We start from the raw sequence: 23,033 nt of genomic DNA, 5'->3' as shown, positions 1-23,033 counted from the left end.
GTGCACGCCCTCTATCCACCCTCTAATTTACCTCAACAAATGCAACCCGCTCCTTCCTAGAAGCCCTTCTGCACTGCCTCGATCCTGTAGCGCGGCTGCTCTCACTGCTCCCCTCCTGAAACGTGCACCCAGACCGGGCTGCTTTCATCTCGGGGTTAGGCACAAAACAGCCTCTGAGCTCGCAGCACAATCTGCGGGGCCAACAGCACTGCCCTTTCTGCAGGAGAAAATCCTCGGGGGCCTAAAACACACACCCCAGCGCTCCAATTGAAGAATTTCCTGGAATTAGCTGGAATCAGACTAAGCTCTGCGAGTTTAGGGCTAGCCAGGTGTCAGCCACAAGGGCTAGCCACTAGCCCCAAGGTGCTAGTGATAAAATTCATCCTCTGGAGGACTGGGAGACACCTTGTCCCTCCAGACAAGGTTGTGGCCACAGGCCAAACCTCTGCACAGCGGGACGGGACGCAGCTGGGACCTTGTCCGAGCCACTTTACTTCCCCCTCATGGCCATCGTGAAGCCCAAGGATTCAATTTAAACCATGTTTCAATTCTCAGCAAACAGAATTCCAAGCCACAATCAATTAAAAAATAAAATCCTCCCAGTCCTGACTGGGTCGCATGCAAATAGATCGTCCCAACAAATCTGCATCTTTTTCAGCCCTCAGTGTTTCAAGGATCTTGATATTCAATTCCCCAAGGACTGAACCAAATTCTTCCTCAAAGGTGAGGAAGAGTCATAGGGTCATAAGTAGCCTAAGTTCTTAACTGCATAAGCAGCACCTAAAACAGTTTAATTCTTAGGATTTGCATGAGTGCTTTAATCACCATATCAACATTACACTTAAATCCTTCCAAAGGCTTGAATTAGTATAAGCCCTTTAGGTGGCTAAGCTCTTCAGATGATGGAAGTCTTGGATGAGAGAGAACCACACAGAACACGGGAGCCCTTCCAGGGGCTCCGAGCGCCAATCCTGCAGCCTTTAGGTGGGCATCATTCACTCAGGGTGAAATTTACCCCTCTGCAGAGAACTAGCACCATTCAAGTCCCATCTAAGCCTTCACAAGTCGGGTGAAGCGGGGATTACGTGCCGCATACCTTCAGCCAGCCCACTGCACAGGGGTGATTTTCATCTTCAGTGTGAGTTTTCCCTAAGCAAATGGAGCAACATTTCACAGTCACTGCTGGTGTCCATTGATCAGAGATAAATAAATGCCTGAAAAAAATTCTGTGGATACACCCAGTTTTTACAATGAAACTGAAGAGGTGAAAGGTCTACGGATGGTATTTTATTGTCATGACGGGATGGAAAACTGAAATTTTAAAGGCAAGTGAAAATGGAAACAACATTTCACATGTGCATGTTATCAGTAACAGAACAGTGCTTGCGTGTTCAGCCAGTCAGGACACCATGACTTACTGATCCTAATAAAATCAAGCACATCATTAGAAATGTGAATATCAAGGATCACGCACCTCCCGTGAAGTGCAATTCACTCACAAAAGAATAGCTTCATATTAATTGAAAACATTGAAACATTTCCTCCAAGATTATTACCTGCTTCCAGGTTTTCTATAACCAGAACAGAGGTCAGATCTGTCAGGTGAATCATTCATTAAAAGCAATTTGCTCGACTGCTGGCGCACACATCAGCAGCGCGCACTCCTCCAAAGGCACCCACACATACAGACCTCCTGCTGCAACGTGCACACTTTATGTAAGTTCACTGCAATCCTGAGCTTTTCAATCATTCGTAACTGTAACTTCAAAAACATTTTCTGTTTTCAAACTTAGTAAAGCACGTACTTCTCATTAAGGGCTATTTACATGCCACGTTTGAAGTTTCAAAGTTCAGCCGTTTTTGAGCTATCCCTGTGAAAAAAAATGGTCAGAATTTTTTTCAATGGGTAAAAAATGTATTTCATTCACACTCAAAGAACTCAAAACGGAGAAGGCATTCACACTCAAAGAAGGCAAAACGGAGACAAAAGACAAACATTGAAGTTTTCACCCAAAAGTGAATGTTTTGTGGAGTTATGAGGGCAAAAATGGGATCATTACAGAAACTGTTCCACATCCTTAACTACAGTAACTGTTAGCTCAACTGCTGTGACATATTGCACATGCTTATTTTCAATCCGAAAGGCTTTAATTTCTAATGACACTATTTCCAGATTAAAAAACGTGCTGTTTTCTAGTATGGCCACAATACCCTTCGACAGAGCGCCATTTTTCTCCTCCTCCTCAGGAACTACCTCCTTTCTAGAGGAGTCCTGCCCGGGTTATTCCCCCCGAAGGGGAGCAGGGAGCGCGTCGCTCCGCTCGGCCCGTGCCCCGCGGTGACCGGCGCCGCCGGCGCGGGGCGAAGCCTCGTGCCGCTCTCCCCTGCGCGGGGCGGGCCGGGACGTGTCCTCGTACCTGCAGCCCGGAGATCGCGGCGGGATAGGGCGAGAGCGCGGAGGAGCCCAGGTTGCGGCCCAGGAGCGGGGTCATGGGGGTGCTGCTGGTGGTGTGGGTCGCGCGCCAATACGCCTCCAGGTACTCGGCCAGGTGCTCGCAGGCGTCCTCGAGCTGGTTCTCATCCAGGATCACGTCGAACATCTCCTGCGCAAACAGCAGCGGTTCGGTTCATGACAACGTTGCAGATCAGAGAGGTTTTACACAGGTCTCATCACGCAAATCCCTTGCAATGAAATAAATGATGATTAAGAGCGTGAGGACTGCAGAGAAACGACCTGACTGGGTCTCAAAGGGATGAAGAGCCGCAGCTCCCTGGAGCCCGGCAGGCCCTGCCCGCGGCCGCCACGCTCCGAGGCGCAGGACGCCAGCGATTCCTTGTTTGGCTTGAAGGCTACCGCGATGGAAGAGATGCTCCGAGTGGGACGGCCCAGGGACGCCTCGCTGGGGCCCTGTGTGCAGCCTCGCACGTGTCCTCCTGCCCCGACACGGACACGGGTCCGGACTGCGCACGCTGCTCCCCGGAGCGCGGAGCGGCTCTCCCGCTGCCGCGTGTCTCCGGGGGGAACGGGCCGGCGCCTCCGATGCCACCGTCCGCGCGGCTCCCCGAAAAAGGAATACACGCAAAAACGAAATGTTCCCCTGCTTTTTTTTCCAAATTAATTACTTTAAATTTGGTCCCACTGAGAAAAATAAAATGGTATTTTCAGCAGCGAAACTTTGCACCTCATCTTCAATTTTAGCTCTCATCTTAGTGGAGAAAACCTATTGTGAAAACATCACAGGAAATGAAAAGTGCAGGTGCTGCAGGTGCTCAGAGCAGCTGATGCAAAGCACACGCTGGTTTTCCCCCATGCATATTTATAGATGTACTCAGCATACACAGAACCGAGTCTCCAGGATAACAGGTCTCTAAGATGAGATACAAAACCACACAATGAATTTATCATAACCTTAATCATGCATCTACCCTCTTCCCCAAAGCCTGGCCCACCCTTTCCCTTCCTCTTCCCCCACCATCCTGGCACAGAATCGTCCCCCTCTCTGCACCCGGGCTCACATTTCCCTCCTTCGCCGCCAGCGCCACCAGGAACCCCCCAGCACCACAGCCCAGACCAGCTCTGACCTTCCCTCTACACCAGAGATCATTTTGCGTTGTAGTAATAAGAGTAATTCATAAGAGTAAAACTAAAACTACTTCTAGTCTGAAACTGTCTGAAACATCTGAAATTTGGAGACGTTCAAATTTGGACACATGGGACCCAAATTCTTCTCCACGTGGGTCTCACTTTGCCCCAGGCAACAAGGTGCAACAGCAGAGCAGGTACTAGAGTCCACCAGGTCCCGCTGATGTGATGGCACCGAGAGCTCCTTGGTGGCCACTGGGCACCTCGGCCACCGCCACCCGCCTCAGCCCAAGCCCTGGGCACAAACCTGGCTGGGATCAAGGGAAAACACTGCATGAAAGAGCATGTAAGGTGCTGGAATGTACGCTGGCTTCTTTATGTGGGTGAACAAATAAACACACCTCGGGAATATGGGGGATAGGAGGCAGGTTGCTCTCCAGGTTGGCTGGCAATGGCTGCGACGGGTAAATACCACTAGCCCGGTTCAAGGTGCGGGTGAGATTCCTTTTAACTCGGCTCATGCCCATTGCAAGCTAGAAAGGAATATGCCTTTACAGGAATTATTTCACACTAGAGAAACGTTCGATATCGTTTCAGTTAGCGGGACCTGAAGGGCCCACAGGAATTCTCCACTTCACTTTAAGAGATACAATTCAGTGGAAAAATACGTGCCAGTAACATAATACAGGCAGCTGGGGCAGAACTCGAGAGGGCCCAGGAACCTTTCGGGGCTGCTCCAAGGGCCGGGCCGGGATGTCTACGGTTACTGTAACCAGACGCTCCCAGAGAGCCGCTGCCCTCCCAGGCGAGGGGGGAACAACCTGCTCTGGGGTCAGGTACAACCTGAACTCAGGAGCTGCTCCAGGCGGCTTGGAACGTGTTTTAGAAAGCAGATCCATAATGGGGAATTGCCCCGCTCCATGGCAAAACCCAGGACGACGGCGCAGAGGGAGGCCCAGCCCAAAAGGTGCCCACGACCCAGGCAGAGCAGGGGACAAGGGGACCATTTAAACGAAGCAGGAGCAAAAGATGAAGCTTTTTCCAGGCCTCCCTTCCTGTGTTTTCCATAGGATGGAGCCCCAGCTCTGGGTGTCTCGGGGACCTCAGAGCGCTCCAGGAGATGCGGCTTAGCCTCAATTCCCACCAGGCAGAGCAGGTGGGAAGGGAAAACACCTACTGCTACACACAGCCCAGAAAGGCCTGCGGTGTAAGTTAGTGTCTTGGAAATAAATGCTTGTGGGTAGTTATTCCAGAACAGAAACTGTTAAAAACAAAAGTTACTGCAGAATAAAAAAAGAACTAAAGAGCTTTCATTTGAATTGAGGGTAAAAGCCACCTGAAACATCAGCATTATCTTTAAGGTCTTTATAATGGAAAACAAAGTCTGCTTCTAAGCATTATCTGACCGTTAAGGGTTGGGCATCTGTTTTGCTGATCTCACCTCAAACTTATTCCTGGATCCCTCCAAGACATTCCTTCTGACAGTGCTTTTTAATCAGACAGAATCAGCATGGGATCCTTCCCGGCGCCCGTCCTGAAAACCTGCAAGCTGATCTGCGCTTGGTTTCCAAAAATAAAAGCAATTTTGTGCTGCCTTCCCCAAACACCCGTGTGTTTTTCTACACAGCCCCTGATGGCTGAACCACCCGCCGGGACCTCTGCTCCTCCAGCAGCTGCTCAGACCGGGCGACGGCCACCGCGGAGAGCGGCTGCAGCGAGTGAGCGGCATCAAGGGCAGCGGGGGCGCTGGGGACACGCGGTGAGGCCGCGGCGGGGACAGCGAGCGGTGGGTGACACACAGTGACACTGAGCAGCGCACGGGGACAGCGAGCAGGGGGGTGACATGCAGTGACAGGGAGCGGCAAGTGGGGACGCTGAGCAGTGGGTAACACGCAGTGCCACTGAGCAGCGAGGCCGCGGCACGCGGGGACAGTGAGCGAGGGGGTGACACGCAGTGACAGTGAGCAGTGCATGGGGATACTGAGCAGTGGGTGACACGCAGTGACACTGAGCGAGGGGGTGACACGCAGTGACAGGGAGCGGCGAGGCCGTGGCGGGCGGCGTGTGGGGACACGGGGCAGTGGGTGATGTGCAGTGAGTGAGCAGTGGGTGACGCGCAGTGACAGGGAGCAGTGAGGCTGCAGCGGGTGGCACATGGGGACACAGAGCAGTGGGTGACACGCAGTGACAGGGAGCGGCGAGGCCGTGGCGGGCAGCGTGTGGGGACACGGGGCAGTGGGTGATGTGCAGTGACAGTGAGCAGTGGGTGACGCGCAGTGACAGGGAGCAGTGAGGCTGCAGCAGGTGGCACATGGGGACACAGAGCAGTGGGTGACACGCAGTGACACTGAGCGGCGAGGCCGCGGCGGGGACACAGAGCAGTGGGTGACACACAGTGACACTGAGCGGCGAGGCCGCGGCGGGCGGCGCGCGGGGACGGGCCGGCTCCGGCTCCGGGGCCGCCGCGCTGCTCCCGCCCGCGTGTCAGCGTTCCCGCTCCAGCCACGCTGGAGCTGACTTTCTGCTCAGCCAGTACATTATCAGCAAAAAGGTTTCCAACTTCTTTTGCTTTCTTAGCAATAAAAGCTGATCTCGGGTTGCAAGTGCAGGGCAGTGTGAATCACCACAGAGTGAAGTGATAACACGTGAACTCGGCTGTAATCAAGGACCAGCACCACAAGTATCTCTAACACTCCACGTGTTCCAGCTCTTTAGCCTTTCTTCTGTACTTACTGGTGGGCATTGTGCAAGTTTATCAGCTGCCACCAACTGCACGTTCAAGTGTTTACTTTGGGACTTTCCTCTAGATTTAATCAGTCGCTGCAAAACCTGAGAGAGGAAAAGAGGAAAATGTGAGTCTGAGGATCACACATCTCCAGAAAGTTTTCAGAGACTGACACGCTACTGAAGCCAAGCCTATTACATTTAAATGGATAAAATATTGTCCTTAAATATAAGCAAAAATGTATTTCTGGTAACCTCCCTGAAAGCTGTGCACATTTCTCTGCAACACATTCAAATGCAACACAGGTAGTGATTTTGCTTTACTTCACTTTAAGTAATAGGTTATTTTTGACAAATGTAACCTTCTAGAGGACCAGGAAAATTAGAGAATTACACTGTATTGACTGCAGCACAACAGTAACAGCACATTATGCTGTGTAGCAATAATGCAGTCACTCAGTCTGTTCACAGGCACATACGGAGCAGAAAAATCATTTTAACACACACAGTTCATATTACCTCAGTAATTTTTCTTCCACTGTGCTCATTACTGGAATTTAAGAGGTGTGAAAAAACAGGAATTCTGCATTATTTCTATGCAAACTCTCTAAGAAAATGAGAGGATGACAGAACAACGGAGCACTTTTAAGCTGCAGGGACCTCTAGAGGCCCAACTCTCCGGAGCTTCCCGGCTGTCCTGAGCAGACCCGAGGGGATCCCACTGAGCAACCCCTGGACAGGGCTGCTGTGGAATCCGGGGCTGCAGAGCAGTTACTTGTTTTGCCCTTGTCAGGATCTCAACCTCCAGCAGCTCCTGGTGCTGCGGCTGAGGCTGCCCCGGACCCCGCTCCAGCTCCTCCCTCTCCAGCAGCAGGTCCCGCCGCTCCATCTCTTCATCCATGGAAATGCAGGCTGCTTTTCCATGGTGAACTTGGATTAGATGCTATATATTCAATAAAGGCCCTTACAGGTGGAGATTCTTTGAACAAAATGCAAGCCAAATCTCTAGCAGCAGACAATGCCATGGGGCAATTCACAGTAATATTCGCTTTTGAGAATCTGGCCCTTTATTCCTGTTCTTTATTCTTAGGAAATAAGCAACTCCCTTTACTACTTGCCTTCCTGGAAACACAGTGAAAGATCTGAGGCAAATTATTATGTAAAAAAATGCATTCATAGCCATCATTATTAAAAAAAAAAGTTCACACTCACGCTCAAAAAAAGAAAGGATTTGCAATATAGCAAAGTTCTTTTCTCATATGAACTCTGTGGGAATTCCATGAAATCACTTTTCCAAACAGATACTGGTACACCCTTGCACCTTTGCCACCAGTGAACACTGTTAAGACTTCTTAGCCCTACTGGATTTCCTTTGGCTAGAAATAGAGTTGTAATTCATTAATGCAACCTCAGCTTTAAAAATATTTTAAGATGTATGTATGTATTATGTTAAAGATGAAACTTTTGATACAGAAAAGGCATGGTACATCCATGTATCATGGTGAAAAAGCAGCCATGCCCCAGGCCAGGTGAGATATTTCCTGCTGCCGTGTGTTTTTTGGCTGCTGCCCAGCCTGCAGGCGGAGCAGACAGTGACACTGGTAAAGCCACAGCCAGCGGGACCCCGCGCTGGGACCCGGCAGTGCTGGGAGGGAACCCCTCACCCTTGGGGAGCTGCATGAGTTTTTAGTTGCTTTTTACATGCTGCAATTCCGTTTGTGCTGGATCCTTCCCTGGGTAGGCCAGGATGACTGTCTTAAGGAAATAAAAACGACTTATTTGGTTTTCATTCTTTTGAGAAACGAGTTTTCTCCACTAAAGGACTGACAAGGCCTCTGAAACATTTGGTGCAGGGGGCAGTGGTGTGAACTAACCATGACGCCAAGGACTGAACTCCTCTTCCTTTTAAAGGGGTCTCTCCATATGAGAGCGAGCTCACAAAGAGGATAAAGTGAGGAAAATCAACACCTGTTTCAAGGAAAGACAGGGACTGCAGAGTGTTGATTAGCATCTTCCCTGCACGCTGGGCTTAATGCAGCACTAGTGAAAAACTCAAAAGCAGCTTTATGGAATAACAGTTACATGACCAACTCCTCCTCCTCTCCAAAGAAGGAAACTGGAGAAAAGAAATGAACTCCACATGACAGATCCTGCTCATTAGTACGTGCACTTCTGGAGACATAAAGCAGTAGTGACGAAGCTGTAGAAGGATCTGAGCTTCAAGCTTCTTGTAGTGCAGCTATTGCTGGAAAGGAAAAAGAACCTATTCTGCCTCTGGGATGCACATGTTTAGGGGTGAGATTACCTTTGGAGAAGACACTTTAACATGGACAATAATTGGTGCTAGAGATGTCTTGATAAGTTGTGCGGGGTGGTTGATCGTGTCTGCGTCCAGCACAACCAGCTGTAAGGACCTGGCCAGCTCAAAGATTCTTTCAATTTCGCTCTGTACTTCAGCTAGTAAGAGAGGAAAAAAAGTGTCCAAGTCATTCAAACTGAGCATTATTTACACAAAAATAAAGTCATCCATTTACGTTAACTGTGTATGTTCAGTTTAAGAACTCCATATGTGAATTACTGTAACTTCCACAAAATAATCTATTACTCAACGATATTTTTTTTTAAAAGAATTACTATCTTGGAGAACATTCTACTGCCTGAAAATATGCAATTACTATACTGACTTTTAAGATAAATGTCACCAAGCCATTTGGTACAATTAAATATATGTTTCAAGTAAAACAAAATACACCCAAGTATATTTTCCAAATCTTCTACATAACTTACAATAAAAACTGGTAGATTATTATTTGAAAAGACACTAATGGCTATGCTCACATCTAAACATTTTTATACAAAGAAAAGTAAGAAACTTACTCCCACGTAAGTGCCATTTCTGATATTCATTGTTCTGATCCTTCTTAATCATGCACATCGATGTGAGGAATTTTAAAAGGATAAAGTCAGCACAAATTAAAGCCTCTACGTTTTACCAACAACATTCAAGAAAGTTGTACGTCAACAGTTCAGATGCACTTAATTTGCCTGAGTGCTGTTCCAGAAAGTTCTGAAGTACACAGCTGCTTACTAAAATTTACCTTAAGTCTTTGGCTAAGACCTAACACCTTGGTGTTTTGAAGTACCCCCTAACATGTCCCTATAAGGATTACTTCTAAACTTAAGTTTGTCCTCTTGCTAGAACTAGTTATTTAACAGAAATAGTGCTTAGAATGAACTCTACCCCTATGTACATCTCCCATAGAGGTGCACATGCCCAAGGGACATGGTCTAGTAGACCCTGCTCTCACCTTGGCAGCACCTAATTTGGGGGTGGCTGGTTCCCATATTAGCAAGCCAGCTACGAGTGGCACATCCTCATGTAAAGAGGATGGGAATGCGGCATTCCCACAGGGCACGGAGGAGGGAACGTGCCTTCCAGCTGAGCAGGCTAGACCTCTCTCCTATTGTTTTCCTGAGGACAGGCACTTGGACAGGATTTGGGGTCCCTCCTGCAGGTAAACTGCTGGGCTCCTCCTAAAAGCTGAGCCGGGTCCACGTTTTCCACGGCCTAAAAAAGCACTCGACTTCCACAGCCCAAACACCCCCTCAGAACGTCAAGGACTGGGTTCAAGTGTCTTTCCCTCCTGAGGAGATCCAAACCCAACGCCTTTTATCTCCTGCGATGACGTCCCAGACACCACGCTACTGTTGTGCAAATACATGCACACAGATTTCCCCCTCAGTGGAAAATATAAAGCAAAACCTCATCAGGCCAGTGTAGCCCAGCAATCCTGACAGTGGGAAGACCAATACTCCAGTTTCTGCTCCCTCAGCTGGACTGGGAATCTAAGAAGCAGCTACTCAGTGTGAACTATAAAACCAGTCCCTGGGCCAGAAACAAAAACACGTTTCCTTCCCAGCTTGGCAGGGTGAGGGCTCCGCAGCAGCTGGTGGTGCAAAGTTCTGAGCACCACTCTGAGAATCAGCAGCTGTGAGACCACATCACACCCAGGAGAAAGCTTTGAACTCGCTATTTCCCTCTCCCGACTACATGCCCTAACTCACCTTTGCAGATAATAGCTACAAAACTGCTTGTTCTAGTCCTTGTAACTGCTTAGTGCGAGTGTGAGGCTAACAGACCATTCCACAGATAAATTTTGTCTCCCAACAGTGTACATGAAATTCAGCATTACACATAAAAATCCTGTAAGATGCATTTAGAATTGAAGAATTTATATAACATCTTTAAGGCTGCCACCCTGCTGCTCTCTCCCAGTATGGAGCTATATTCAGAATTATACCTGTGTCAATGTCTTACCTAAACTGGATCTTGTATTTGACCGTTCAATTATTGCCCTCTTGCTTGGATTATTTAGAACAGACCTCTTAGCAAGAGAAATGTCAGCTGTCACTCTAGTTATTGATATCCTATGAGCAAGAACACAGGACAGAACAAAACACAGCAGTCATTTCCATGGCACTGTGCATGACACAGAGCTACATTCCCCTCCGAGTGCAGACACGGCACCGCTGCTCGGGCATGCTCCAGGGCTCAGTTACAGCAGCATCACAGCACAACCAAGGAGAACGTTGTGGAACTGTGCACATTTGCCAGCACATCTCTATCGTCTGTGTTATTGCAGACACTTGCACAGTTACTGCCATCTCGGTTAATATCGTGAGTTAATTTTACCTGTCCCCAATAGGAATTTACACAATACCATAAATATCACAGGTTAAGGGGAGTCTCGGTGTAGAGAGAACAGGAGTCACAGGGGTATCACACCTCTTCTCCCAGCACACTGAGCCACATTGCTGACAGGCAAGGAAGGAGCATCCGGGTATCCGAGCAGCCCGTGTCTCATTTCTGAGCGCCCAGGAGCCACCGAACAGGGAGGTCAGTCCTCCAACAGCCACCCGTTTTACAGTCGCAGAGCTGTGTCTAAGGGCTAAATGACCGGCTCAGGGTCAGCTAGGGGAGAAGCAGGCTGAGCTACAACTATTTGTGCTCTTTAGCTCTTTTTGCTCTTTAGCTTAGGGCAGGCAATGTTTTCCAGTCTGTCAGGGAGCTGATGAGACCCATGGTAAGCACCTTCCTAGAGCTTGTACATAAGGATCAGGACTGGGAACAAAGCAATTCCAGGCCTCCATGCCTGAGTATTTCCCTTTAAATGGGATTATAAAACAAAGAGCGCACATTCACTTCACATGAAACCACTGAGGAGTGGCGATGGGATCCAAAGAGCTATGAATAATGAGAAGAAAGCAAGGACTGGCAGGCATTGCCCACAACACGAGCTTTTGGCAGCCCTCAATAAAATTATCACGTAGAGGGCTAAAAAGAGCAGAAGCATTTTTCCACATAACACATAAATAAGTTTTTGCAGAGGATACAATGGAGGCCAAACTATGATTGGGATAAAAAAGGAACAGGAGAAATTCATCTGTTATGGGTCTACAGGTGGCCAGAAAACCCCACGGTCTGAGCACATCTCTGGCTCCAGAAGCTCTAGATCTGGGCCCCTTGGGAGTCCAAGTACAAGAGAGGAAGGACAACAAATCCAACATGTGTCTCCTTATATTCTTCCCGCAGATGGGAAAGGAGGAGCGCACAGAGACCAAGCACGTTAAGAGATGGGAAGGGGTCCTGCCAGCTCAAGCCCTGCTGAGAAGTCTTTTGAGAAGCTCGTTGTCCCTGGACACTCATTTTTCTCTTTGGAAACGTGCATCCGTCACAAAATTGCAGCAGAGAGGGGAGAAAAATAAATAGAAAGAAAGGAAGAGGGGAAAAAAGAAGACTGCAACGCCATAGAAATTGGCAGGAAGATCAAGAAGCAGCTGAAGTTCCTAAAATGGAACTGAATTCATTTTTCTGAAGTCATTCAGATTTAAAAGCTATTGTATGAGCTTGCTCGTGGCGTTTAACTCCTCCGTGGTTAAAACGCACAGTTCTGCCCCATCCCGTTGTCGGGAGCTCAACAGAGCCCCCGGTCACCTCCGCAGGGGCTCGAGGGACGCGCTCCGCACGCGGCAGCGCCGAGCGGGGGATGCTGCTCCACACGTCCGCTCGGAGGGAGGCCGGAGCGGCGAGGCTGCCCGGGAGCAGGGGGAGATGCGCCCACGGGACGCACGAGCAGCGCGGAGAAACGGCGAGGTGAACCGCACGCACCACCGTCTGCCCGGGTGCGGATCAATCACTACTTTGTAGAACTGGCCAAAATCACCTCAACGGGGCAACTACAAATTGGGGAAGGGACAAGATGTTTTGCAAAGTTGCCCACCATTGGCTGTTTTGTTAGTTCATTCAGTATTTCATTGCACCCCAAAAGCTACTTTGCCTGCAAGTCCTACGCCAGTTCTCCCGAACAGCAATATTATTTTATTGGCCAAGTGCTAGTGTTTTAGATATATTCAAGCCTGATTTACTCTCATGCATCAGCAGCAGAAGCTTCTCTACATTCAGTTCCAACGCACTGACCAAACCAGGATGAAGAAGAGGCAGAACAACCCAAGGAGCAACTGATGCCTATAACTATCAACAGGTTCCCGTGGAAAGGAACGGAAGACGAGGACCAAGCGCATGTTCTTCATGAAGAAAACCAAACATTTATCCCTCCTCACAATTCCTCAGGACTTTTTTTTTTTGATCCAGCTTAACAAGTTGAATTCTCTTTACAGCTTCTTACGGTCTGACACATTTCCCCTACAATTTTAGCTTTTAGCATTTCCTTCTTCAAGTTGCCTTTTAAAATATTTTTGACTAGCAAGAATTTACGAATTAAAAGCTGATTTTCTTGCAAACTGCCCTGAAGCATCGTTTCTGCACAGTGCTGAAACCTGCTCTGCTTCTGATACTTATTTCAGGGCTGGGGTGTGATTAGCTTTATTTAGACAACAGCCTGTCGTGGCGGAGTCTGCAATTTGACAAAAGGTACTGGGGTGAAATAGGCCAATCGCAGCAGCTTGAGAATAAAATCAGAAGACATTTATATTTGGTATCTGTAGGCTTCAGCAGCTCGCCGGGCTAGCCCAGCCACACACAATTGAATGAATGCTTAAGAAGAGTTTTATATGCGCCGAGAACTGCAAATAAAGCTGCAGCTGCATTTGCAATTAGTCATGCTTTGCTTTTGTGATTGCTCCATGACGTTCCCAGAAGGAAGTGGGGAGCTCTTGAGAAGTTCTCCATTTGCTCAAGCTACCCGCTGTGCAGTCAGCTCCGGTGCACCGCAGAGACTCGGGAACCCTGGAGGCCCAGGCCAGGCCCGGGCCAGGCCCAGGCCCAGCAGGACACGAGCGCCGTGCCAAGAGGCAGCCGGCCCGCTCCGACCCTGCAGGGCAGCATCAGAAGCCCAGGCCTGGCAGTGCCATCTCTAAAGACAGGATGGCTCCTTCCTGCTGCCCTCACCACCTTTCATCTAGGTTACTTCTACAGTTTCAGTCTGAAAAAGATACTGAGGCAAAATTATTCAGACAAACCTAAAAATCCTTCTACAGACACAGCAGAAATAGATACACGTGCACTTTTAAATAAAATATATAAGTTGTGTTTCACCCCAGAATTGGCTGCATTTCAATGTTGATACAAAGCTGGTGAATCAGTTTTAAGCATGCATCAATCTTCTTGCATTAAAGAAGTCTCTAAAAATGTTATTAATACATGGGGGGAAAAGCATGAAAAGGACAGTATTTCTCACCTCCCATCAAACCTGTGCTTCAGGAAGTCAAAGAGAGCTTTCTGCATCATGTCTGTCACCTTTGCAGAGGTGAGGGAGATTGAACAGGAAGGATTGACAGGAAGAAAAAGAAGTCAAAAGTAAGAAAAGAGATAAAAAGATAAGGATTCTGCCAACAACCAATACCTTCTATAGGCAGCAATCATTCAGTTTCCATGATCTTGGCAGCATGCTTTTTAATAAATACTTGCAAGTTTCTGACTCATTCTCTAAAACACTGAATGGAGGATGTGAGGGTTGTCACTCCTGATACTCTTGCCTTCATTTGCACTGATATTAAACACTGCTCATGAACTTCCATCACAGCATCACATCCAACAGCTCGAGCACATGTCACAAACTTAGGGGAGTATTCGGGTAGAACAGATCATTTGTTTTTTCCCCCCAGTTACATTATTAGAATTGGCTTAGAACTTCAGATGCAAAATCTACCTTGTTTGATACTGTTTTAACAGCAGCAGAAACATTCTCACCGAGGCCCACAAGCAAAGAAAAAATGGATGTTATCCTATGCAAGGGGAAACACCTGAGGATGCTTGGCTCCAGTAGCTGTAATCTGCTTTACTGAGTGCCCTCTCTGTCCCTTTTGGTACAACTCAGAGTGACGTCTATTATCCGCCAGTCTAGACACGAACTCAGTCAGAGCCCTGAGGCCTCTTGGCTGCTTATTTCTCCTCTGTGTGTGTTCGTTTTTTTAAGTGCTTCTTACAGAATTTAGTCAGAAAAAATAATGTCAAAAAAATTTCCCATGTATGTTGCAAAGTAAGATCAGGTCTCTGTTACACAGACCACTATTTTAAATTAAAATTAATATCCCAACTCCATTACCATTTAAAAGGGTACTTTATGCGCTGTTGTATGTCCAAAATGGCATATTTAGTATATTTTATTATGCAAGAGGTATCTGTAGACGGGCATATATTAACAAAGAGCCCTTCTCCTCCCAAATTAGGAGGCCCCTAGGGTAACTTAATCGATGCTGCAGTACCATGAAAATCAATGGATGAAATTTGCTTCTTTTGAGAAACATCATCATAAAAGGCAGATAGTAGAAAATGAAATTCGCAATTCCTGCTTTGCTAAACTACACATTTAATCACTCTTAACAAAAAATCTGATGCAAGAACACTGCATTAGTCTAATAATAGTACTATTTTGCAATCTTCCTAGGACTCATTACCTTAAAAACCATTCCAACACATTTAACAATATCCTATAAAGAACGCATAAAATTAATTAAACTAAATGAACTGTGCCTTTGATTTTATGTTAATTTAGTTTTCATGTTAATTTAGATCCTAGTTCAGCAAAGCATTTAATAGATGGTTAAATGCAGGTATTCACCAAAATGTCCTGCACAAAGCCTAAGTTCACGTTTAGCAACTATTAAGTGTTCTTTGGACTATGGGCTTCCTTGTCTGTACATTCTAATACAGTAATACTATTAAAAAAAAAAAAAAAAGTCAAGAAAGTGCTGAAGTGATAATGATCAGTTCCAAAATTCTGGTATTGGAGAATAAAGGGACTATCCTGGTATTGTCTCAGTACTTCATCTGTCAACGCCAAGTTTTGCAGGAAAATGTAAAATTTTCATAAATGATATAATGAGAGAATGATGAGCTTAAGTCTTTTTTACATTCAAAGTATGAACTAGTTTAACTGCCATCGTACTTGTATACGGAAGTCTAGTTAATTTGACTCTTGTAGCTTTTTTTTTTTTTTTTTTCTTCTCCTTCTCTGTAGCGGACCTCAATTCTCTTTTGTTTCTGCTTAAATCAAGTAAGAAATGTACTGAAAATCATGGATGCACACTATGTTTAAAGAACTGCAACTGCAAAGAGAGTCCTGGTGTAATTACATTACCTACCTTTCAGCTTAGGCATCCCAAACAGGAGGCAGATTCTGTTCTGTTGCAGTGTAGAATAAAATTCATTGGTACCTCACCCAATAGGTGCAAAGTACTAGCTATGTTCTAGGCCTTATATATAATATTCTGGCTATTATATTAGCTCAGATCACTTAAAATTGCTGTACCTAATACCACAGATCAAATAAAGTATGACTAAACACGGATAAAAGATGTTAAATAACTGCAAATAACTGGAATACGTACCTCATATCCTTTCAGTGAGGGACCCACTAAGACAACAGGCCTCATTGATGGTACTACATCATATGGAGGAACATGTTCTGTCTAGAAGAAAATATCCCATTAATTAATTTTTCATCTCATCTAGGATGAAAACCCTAGAATCTATGTACTACAATTAATAAAAAAAATAATTGAAAACAAAAATACTTACCACTTTCTGTTTCTGTTTTGCTAAAAGACCAAATGAGAATTTGGTTACATACAGTATGCATAATACAAGTAATACTTGAAAATAATCCTTTGGTTATGAACGTTTGACTTCTCTCACTGCATCCCCCTTCTGATCAGCTCTATTTTAATTGGTCGCTTACTTGATTTTGGGGGAAGCTGCTATTTTTCTCAAGTTTTTTTCCCCGATCCCCTACTAGTTACTACGCATCTGGAAATAAATGTCTTTTTCTCCACTCCCACATGCAAACACTTTTCAATGGAATATTTTAATATACCGGGTGAAGCCCACATTTTTCATATGCAGATTTCAAAAAAAAGTGATTAGAAATAGCAAGAATTTCCTTAAATAAAAGGCTGTCTTACCAGTAGAAGTGGGGGTGGCTCGAAACGTGCCAGAAACCATTTCTCCGAGGCTCGAAGAAGAATTCCCGCTTGATTTCCTAGGGCACCACAAAGAGCCCCGTTAACTTGTGAGGTATCAGGCATGACCTACCCACCCATGAGGAATTAGAAGAGGAAAGGAGGGAGTCTTCACCCACATGTGTGCTGTGAGAGGGCTTTGCTGGAGTGAGAGATGAAGGGCGCTGGGCAGGGACAGAGGGACACCAGATTAGTGACCTCATCCAGATCGTTCCGCTGTAACATAGATGATGTTGCAAATAACTGCTAAGGGTAGTTTCCAAGTTCCAAGACTCAGGACTTTAACAGAAAATTTTCACTGCTTTAGTCAGACAAAGCTAGAATTCTTTGTGATCACAGATGGCTGGAATAATACAGCTACTAAAAGCTTTCAAAGAATTCTTAAGATACAGATCCTAAATGGTTTTATGTAACAAAAGTGCTCAAGAATAAACTATTCATTATTTATGTATTGCTTTCAGTGCTATCATACAGATGCAGGACTGTTAATATAAATTATGGAAAAAATTTAATATATTTTTCTATTACATTATTCCCCTCCTCTCGTTCCTACTTAATTTTATTCCCAATTTACTCCACAGGTGAGATGCAAAATGATAAATCTAGCCAGGATGGTGATTCAGCAGAGGTTCACGCAAGCAGAGAACGTGTCTGCTAACATGCCATACCTGAAACAGTACCATAAATACTCTCTAGTGTACATCTCAGTGAGATGCACTGACTTCCTCTGAAATCCTTTCAAAAACTGTAAAAGCAATTTAGATAAAGCAGCATTAACACTGTTCAATCATTCTAAGAACATCTCCCCAGATGGCTTATCCTTAAAACGATTCCTGACCTTGATTAAGTATATTAGTATGCCAATTCCCTGGCAGTACTATATAGGCTAACCTATGCTCCTCCTATTGCTACCCAGTAGGGCTAGACCCAATTGCTTTGCCCTTCCTCACTCTGTGGCAGCTGAAGGCTTTGCTCTCCTTGCTGTCTCTTTGAACACTTAGATTTCATTTTCAGCTAGTGGGGATAATATGCTAGTAGTAAAATGCATTGCATGTGCTCAGCCTATAAAAGAGAGGCTTCAAAATCCAAACTGAGATTAACAGAAATTCCATTTTGCTTTCTAGACTTGTGCCTGAGGTTATTTATCAAGGGACTTGCAATTTCCACCTCCAGCAGTGGGGTACAAAAAAAGACAAGTTGGGAGATGAAGAGTAAGAGAAGTAGAATCACTAAGCTTACCTCTGTGAAATCCAAAAGGTTTGGTTTTAGTCAAAATGGAAGAAAAAAAAAAAAAAAACCACACCCACAACCTTAAGAATACAAGAGTCAGGGAAAACATCTGGTAGATTTTGAGTATCAAGTTGACTAAACCCTGTAGGGACTTAAAACTCTCTAGACTGTCAGGAACTTCTGTTGTTACTACTTACACTGTGTAATTCATCTTTCCGAAAGCCAAGAGACATTTTTTTCTTGTTACTCATAGTCATTTGGTGTGTCTGTGCTCTGCAAATATGTTTTTTCATTTGGAATCCCAAACCAAACACTCAGCCAAATACAATGCAATAAAAAGGCAGCAAGTGACCTTTGAAAATATTGACCAGTGTCAGAAATGATTTAAAATTACTTTAAAAGGTTACAGCATTCTCACCCTCCATGGAAACGACCTCTCTTCTGCTCCTGCTGAATGCGGATGTTCTCCAGTCTAAGGGGGCTTGGAATAAAGCCGATCTCGCAGCCCTCTTTAACCAGCCTTCCTATCCACCAGTCATTATTGTATTTCTGGAATGCAGAAAGGTTACGGGCTTCAGTTCCAAATGCTCCCTTGTTTTATTATGCACGATTTTTACCTCCATGCTAGTTCATGAAATCAGACTCTCACTGAAGCCTGAGAACCCATCAATTTGTGTTAATTTAAATGAAATTAAAAGGTGTCAGCCAGTATTAGAAAGGTTGATGTCTCCTTCACATGCAGAGAACAGTTAAATGGGCCTGACCAACTGCTTAGCACAGTACTAGAACTAAATGGAGGGTTGTGCCACCTCTCTGCAGAGTCTATCACTAATGCTACTGTCCAGAAGCAGCTAAACGACTTGGATGCTCATTTTCAGTCTATGATTGCTGAAGAAAAATTTGCCTTGAGGCAGAAAATTTAATACATACCTCAAAGTATAAGATTTTGCTTTCATTTACCTTTAGTAACACGCATTCTTGCCCTCATTCTTGAAAATCTGTCCTAACTTTAATGATGAAAAGATAAAGAGTGATATCACACTGGCAAAGGATGTGTTGCATCTGGCTGCTGGCAGAGCTTTTGAAGAATAAATTCTTAAAAAAAACCCTTATACTCTGCTATACCTATCCTCTGCTATTCTTCATTTAGATTCCTCAGTGTCCAAAAGAAACATTTCTTTTCACAACAGATCTTCAAGTAATTAAGACCAGATGTGTGTCAATCCCATTTTCATGCTCTGAGGAAACAAGCTATCTGGAAACAAGCTTATTTAAATTTAAATAAGTGTAAAAACTGAGTTATATCACAATTACCAGTTATATTTTGTTTCTAAACGCAGGGCTTGAACACACAAATCCTCCTTCTATTAGCAGGTAATGGACACCTGATTTACACTTCTCTGCTTGAGCCCAGAGCCAGGGTTATGCTGAGACTATCTGCACAGCATAACGAGGGATGCAGTGAGAGGAACAGGAATATTTCCATTAGGTCATCACCTCCCCTATGTCATCCTTTGCATCCAGCGTGTGGGAGGACCACAGTTCATTCCTGCTGGTTGCCATGCCTCTGATGTCTCGTGCTTTGTCAGTAATTGTTGCCACTTCATCTTTTCAGTAAGTGCACTATGTATGGCCTAGCAGGAGACAGATGAGCTATACAGGACCCACTCTGACACAGAAACCCATCAGTCATTGCTGACATTTCATCTTGTCAGCGGGGTGACCTTACTGCCACCTGGGTTAGTGCTGCTCTAGAAAGGGGAACCACGTTTGCTCTAGTCCGCACAAGGCTGATGGATCACGGAAAAACAAACTCTGCAAAGCCCTTTCCCTGCCCACAGAGACTCCAGCATGGGGAACCATTCCTGAAATCACGCGGAGCTGGAGGCAGAGCTCCACGCGCCTGGCGGTCCCAGTGGTATCGGGGAAGCCACGCGGAGCCCTCAGCACGGTGGAGAACTGCTGGCAAGTCGCAGCGCTGGCACCAGGACGCGGTGCCACGAGCAACAGCAGTGCCCACGGGAGGGCCAGCAAAGGGCCAGCGTGGGCAGCGGGGCTACGAGGAGCACTACGAGGAGCGCGACCGAGCTGCGCGGCTGGGAAGAACAGAGAATGGTCCTGGGGAACCACGGGAGCAGAAAACCAGTTCCACACGCAACTAGAGACAGCTTCCAGCTCCATAGTGCTCCTCCTCCTCAGCACGGGTACAAGCACTGCTCCCACAGACACGAAAAATACTGAACGGTCACCTGCTTCCAGGAAAAAATAGTAATGGAATGAGGGAATCTACCGCCTCTCCTATGTCCTTCTGGGAGAGAAAGGATGTAAATCCAAACCTCCTGCTCTACCACCAGTCTCTGCCTCTAGTGATAAAGCAGGTGATTTCCTCTCAAGTATTTTCAACCTCAAGGAGACCAGTGCTTTGAAGTAATAGTGTAAAAATGGTCAAAGAAAAAAACAAATTAGTACTGAACACTCGAAAATCTACACATAGAATGCAGCGATGAAAAATGTTATTTTGCAATCTGTGAGCCTATATATAAACCTACGAAACAACAGGGGATTATGCAAATTTGGAGAGCTCATTTTAGACAGATTACAATTTTCTTCAATTACAATTGAAGTAAATATGCTTGACATGCAATAAAATGAATATTTCTCTATCAAACCTTAGCTTCACACTCAGGGCTCACATTCCTTTTTCCCTAATTTTGTATCTTTTTTGTCCTAGGGCCTCTTCAATATTTTCTTTTCTTCTTGCATTATTCTCAGCCTCATTTTCTCTCTTACAGGGCTATCTGGTGTTTTATGCAGACATGGTCTAAACTGGTGTTACGCCACATTCTGGTCAATCCCTTCCTCCTGTCTAGTCTCAGATCCATCACAAATATGATTTAATGAAAAAATTTGCATCTACCATGGTGAAGGGGATTTAAAATCTAGCAAGATGGAATTTCCTTCCACACAAATCCAACAATAAAGGGTAATATTCAATAACAAGATAAAAGGCCCAGGGTGCTGGCACGCTAACAAGGATGACGTACCACCACAGCATTACTAATCAGGCAGATGTGCTCTGCTCGGCTGCTTCCACTCAGCTCTTTTTTATCTGCTATTTCTCAGACTTGACTGCTCAAATTGTAGCTCCTGGCAAGGAAAAAAAGGAAAAACTACTTCCTGTTTTTACCTCCTTAATATGTAGAAAATCCTTGGCATCAAAAGAGATAGCAGTGCTTGGGACAGGAACATCTTCATCCAGTGCTCCGCAGTAACTCACATTGGTCTTAACAGCAAATGCTACTGGTTTGGACTATAAATATAAACAGACATCACAAACATGGCATCAAAGTGGTGTATTTTATTTTTCAGAATGAAGAAATAATTTGTTGCATTAAATTACTCAGGATCTAGGAGAGGACACTTGCCAAACATGCCAGTTGAGTTGTAACAATTTCATACAAGGAGCAGGGTTCAGCTTTTACTACAGATGACCTAAACTAAAGGGCAGCGCTTTGGACCAGTATTGGCACACCTGACACTGCGGGAACAAAACTGGAAACCTGCAGCCCAATTCTTCAGGGGGCTGAGTCAGCTCAGACATCCTGCTGAGACCAAAACAAAGCACCAAAGGCCCCATCTTTCACCAGAGGAGAAAGCATCAGCACAGATGACACATCCCTTTAGCACGCAGCAGCGCTGCAAACGCCACCCAGCCCCTTGCCTGCCCATTTGCAGAGCAAGCACCTTGAGGGAACCCGGATTCCGAGCAGTCTGGCAATACCACTGTAGTAGAAACCTCTTCTTTTCCACTCCCTGTCCCATGCAAGGGAACAGTTCTGCCCTCATTTATATAATGAGATCCTACTAGTTTCATCAGAGCTTCGATAACAGAATTTGTTTTAGATAGTGGCTCGTCTCTGGGCATATTTGCACTACCCTCAAAGATCTTGTTTGCAGAAAATTTCACCCGATTCCCAAACTGTTGCAAGAGATATTACCATCATTACAAACCAGAAGTGAATTTTAACACTATGCAAGTGTTAAATGCTATGTAAATTGTTTATTATTACAGCTGAAAAGCAGTACACACCTTTGCTCTTTCAAGCTGTATAGCTGCTTGCTGTTCTCTCTCTTGGCGGATTGCTTCCCTGTCTTCTTCCAAAGAGACATCAGAGTCCGAGGGCCTGCTTGTGTATGAATCTGCTGAGCCCTGAAAACAAATTCATGTCACTAAAAAACACAATATAACAAACAGAACATTCACCACCACCCTCGTCGGAGTCATTAAATATCTGCTCACTAATTTCTTTGAGTATGTTTTATAGTCTGTGTCTAGCAGAAAATTCTGCAGAATTTAGCAGAGAAATAATCTGACTTTACAGATTAGATACATTTATTCAAAGCCAAAGTCGCAAGAAAAAGAAGTCTCTCGCTACTTTCAAAGAGTCTCTTCAATTCCTCACTGGCACGGGCCTACAAAACTCAGCTGCAGGCACTGCACAGCAATCTCTTACAGTATTTAAATTGTGCCTGACAACCTTAGACCCAAGATCACGTCTTTGTCGCAGGCCAGGGCACATCACATTTGCTCAGGGTATTGCACAGCCTGCCCGGGAGACGCAGCGCGGTTGTGTAAGCACCTCCCGGCCTGCTGCAGACACAGCAGCCCCAGTCACGCCATGAAAAGCCACTCGAGAGGGCAACACAAAGGCCGTACGAGGAGATGCAATGGAAACAGCACGTTCGAGCGGAAGCCAAATGAAACAGGTGATCAGAGAGGAAATGAGATGTTGTCACAATGTGATCCCTTGTGCGGGTCCCTCCTAGGCCACCGGCAGCACCCGAGTTTTGCAGTGCCTCCTCTCCTCTCACAGAGCTCCCAATGTCTCCATCCTGCACGGCTGCTCCCAAATGAGTTCCAGTGGGAAGCCAAAGATTATTATATGGCATGGCCAGCTCCCATACTGTGAGACCAGATTAGAAATATATGATCCAAATAATACAATCTAGGCCTTTT

At 45.6% G+C, this 23,033-nt stretch overlaps 1 protein-coding gene across 1 annotated transcript in view; it reads right to left on the bottom strand.

Moving 5' to 3' along the window:
• Positions 1-23,033, bottom strand: part of CACNB4 (calcium voltage-gated channel auxiliary subunit beta 4) — an 80,665-nt gene that overhangs the window by 1,547 nt on the left and 56,085 nt on the right. Inside the window, exons 3-13 of the mRNA XM_088529146.1 lie at positions 22,107-22,226; positions 21,204-21,326; positions 18,435-18,565; positions 16,730-16,806; positions 16,347-16,366; positions 16,157-16,237; positions 14,005-14,063; positions 10,626-10,735; positions 8,613-8,764; positions 6,317-6,412; positions 2,418-2,603 (exon numbers count right to left, since the gene is read on the bottom strand). Of these exons, the coding sequence (XP_088385272.1) occupies positions 2,418-2,603; positions 6,317-6,412; positions 8,613-8,764; positions 10,626-10,735; positions 14,005-14,063; positions 16,157-16,237; positions 16,347-16,366; positions 16,730-16,806; positions 18,435-18,565; positions 21,204-21,326; positions 22,107-22,226 (1,155 nt within the window). The remainder of the gene's footprint in view (positions 1-2,417; positions 2,604-6,316; positions 6,413-8,612; positions 8,765-10,625; positions 10,736-14,004; positions 14,064-16,156; positions 16,238-16,346; positions 16,367-16,729; positions 16,807-18,434; positions 18,566-21,203; positions 21,327-22,106; positions 22,227-23,033) is intronic.

This window comes from Tinamus guttatus, unplaced genomic scaffold, assembly GCF_059628265.1.
Source record: "Tinamus guttatus ecotype Peru unplaced genomic scaffold, ASM5962826v1 Tinamus_guttatus_pri_ptg000325l, whole genome shotgun sequence".
Taxonomy (NCBI): Eukaryota; Metazoa; Chordata; class Aves; order Tinamiformes; family Tinamidae; genus Tinamus; species Tinamus guttatus.
Note: the sequence above shows the minus strand (reverse complement) of the source record. Positions and strands in the feature narration are given on the sequence as shown.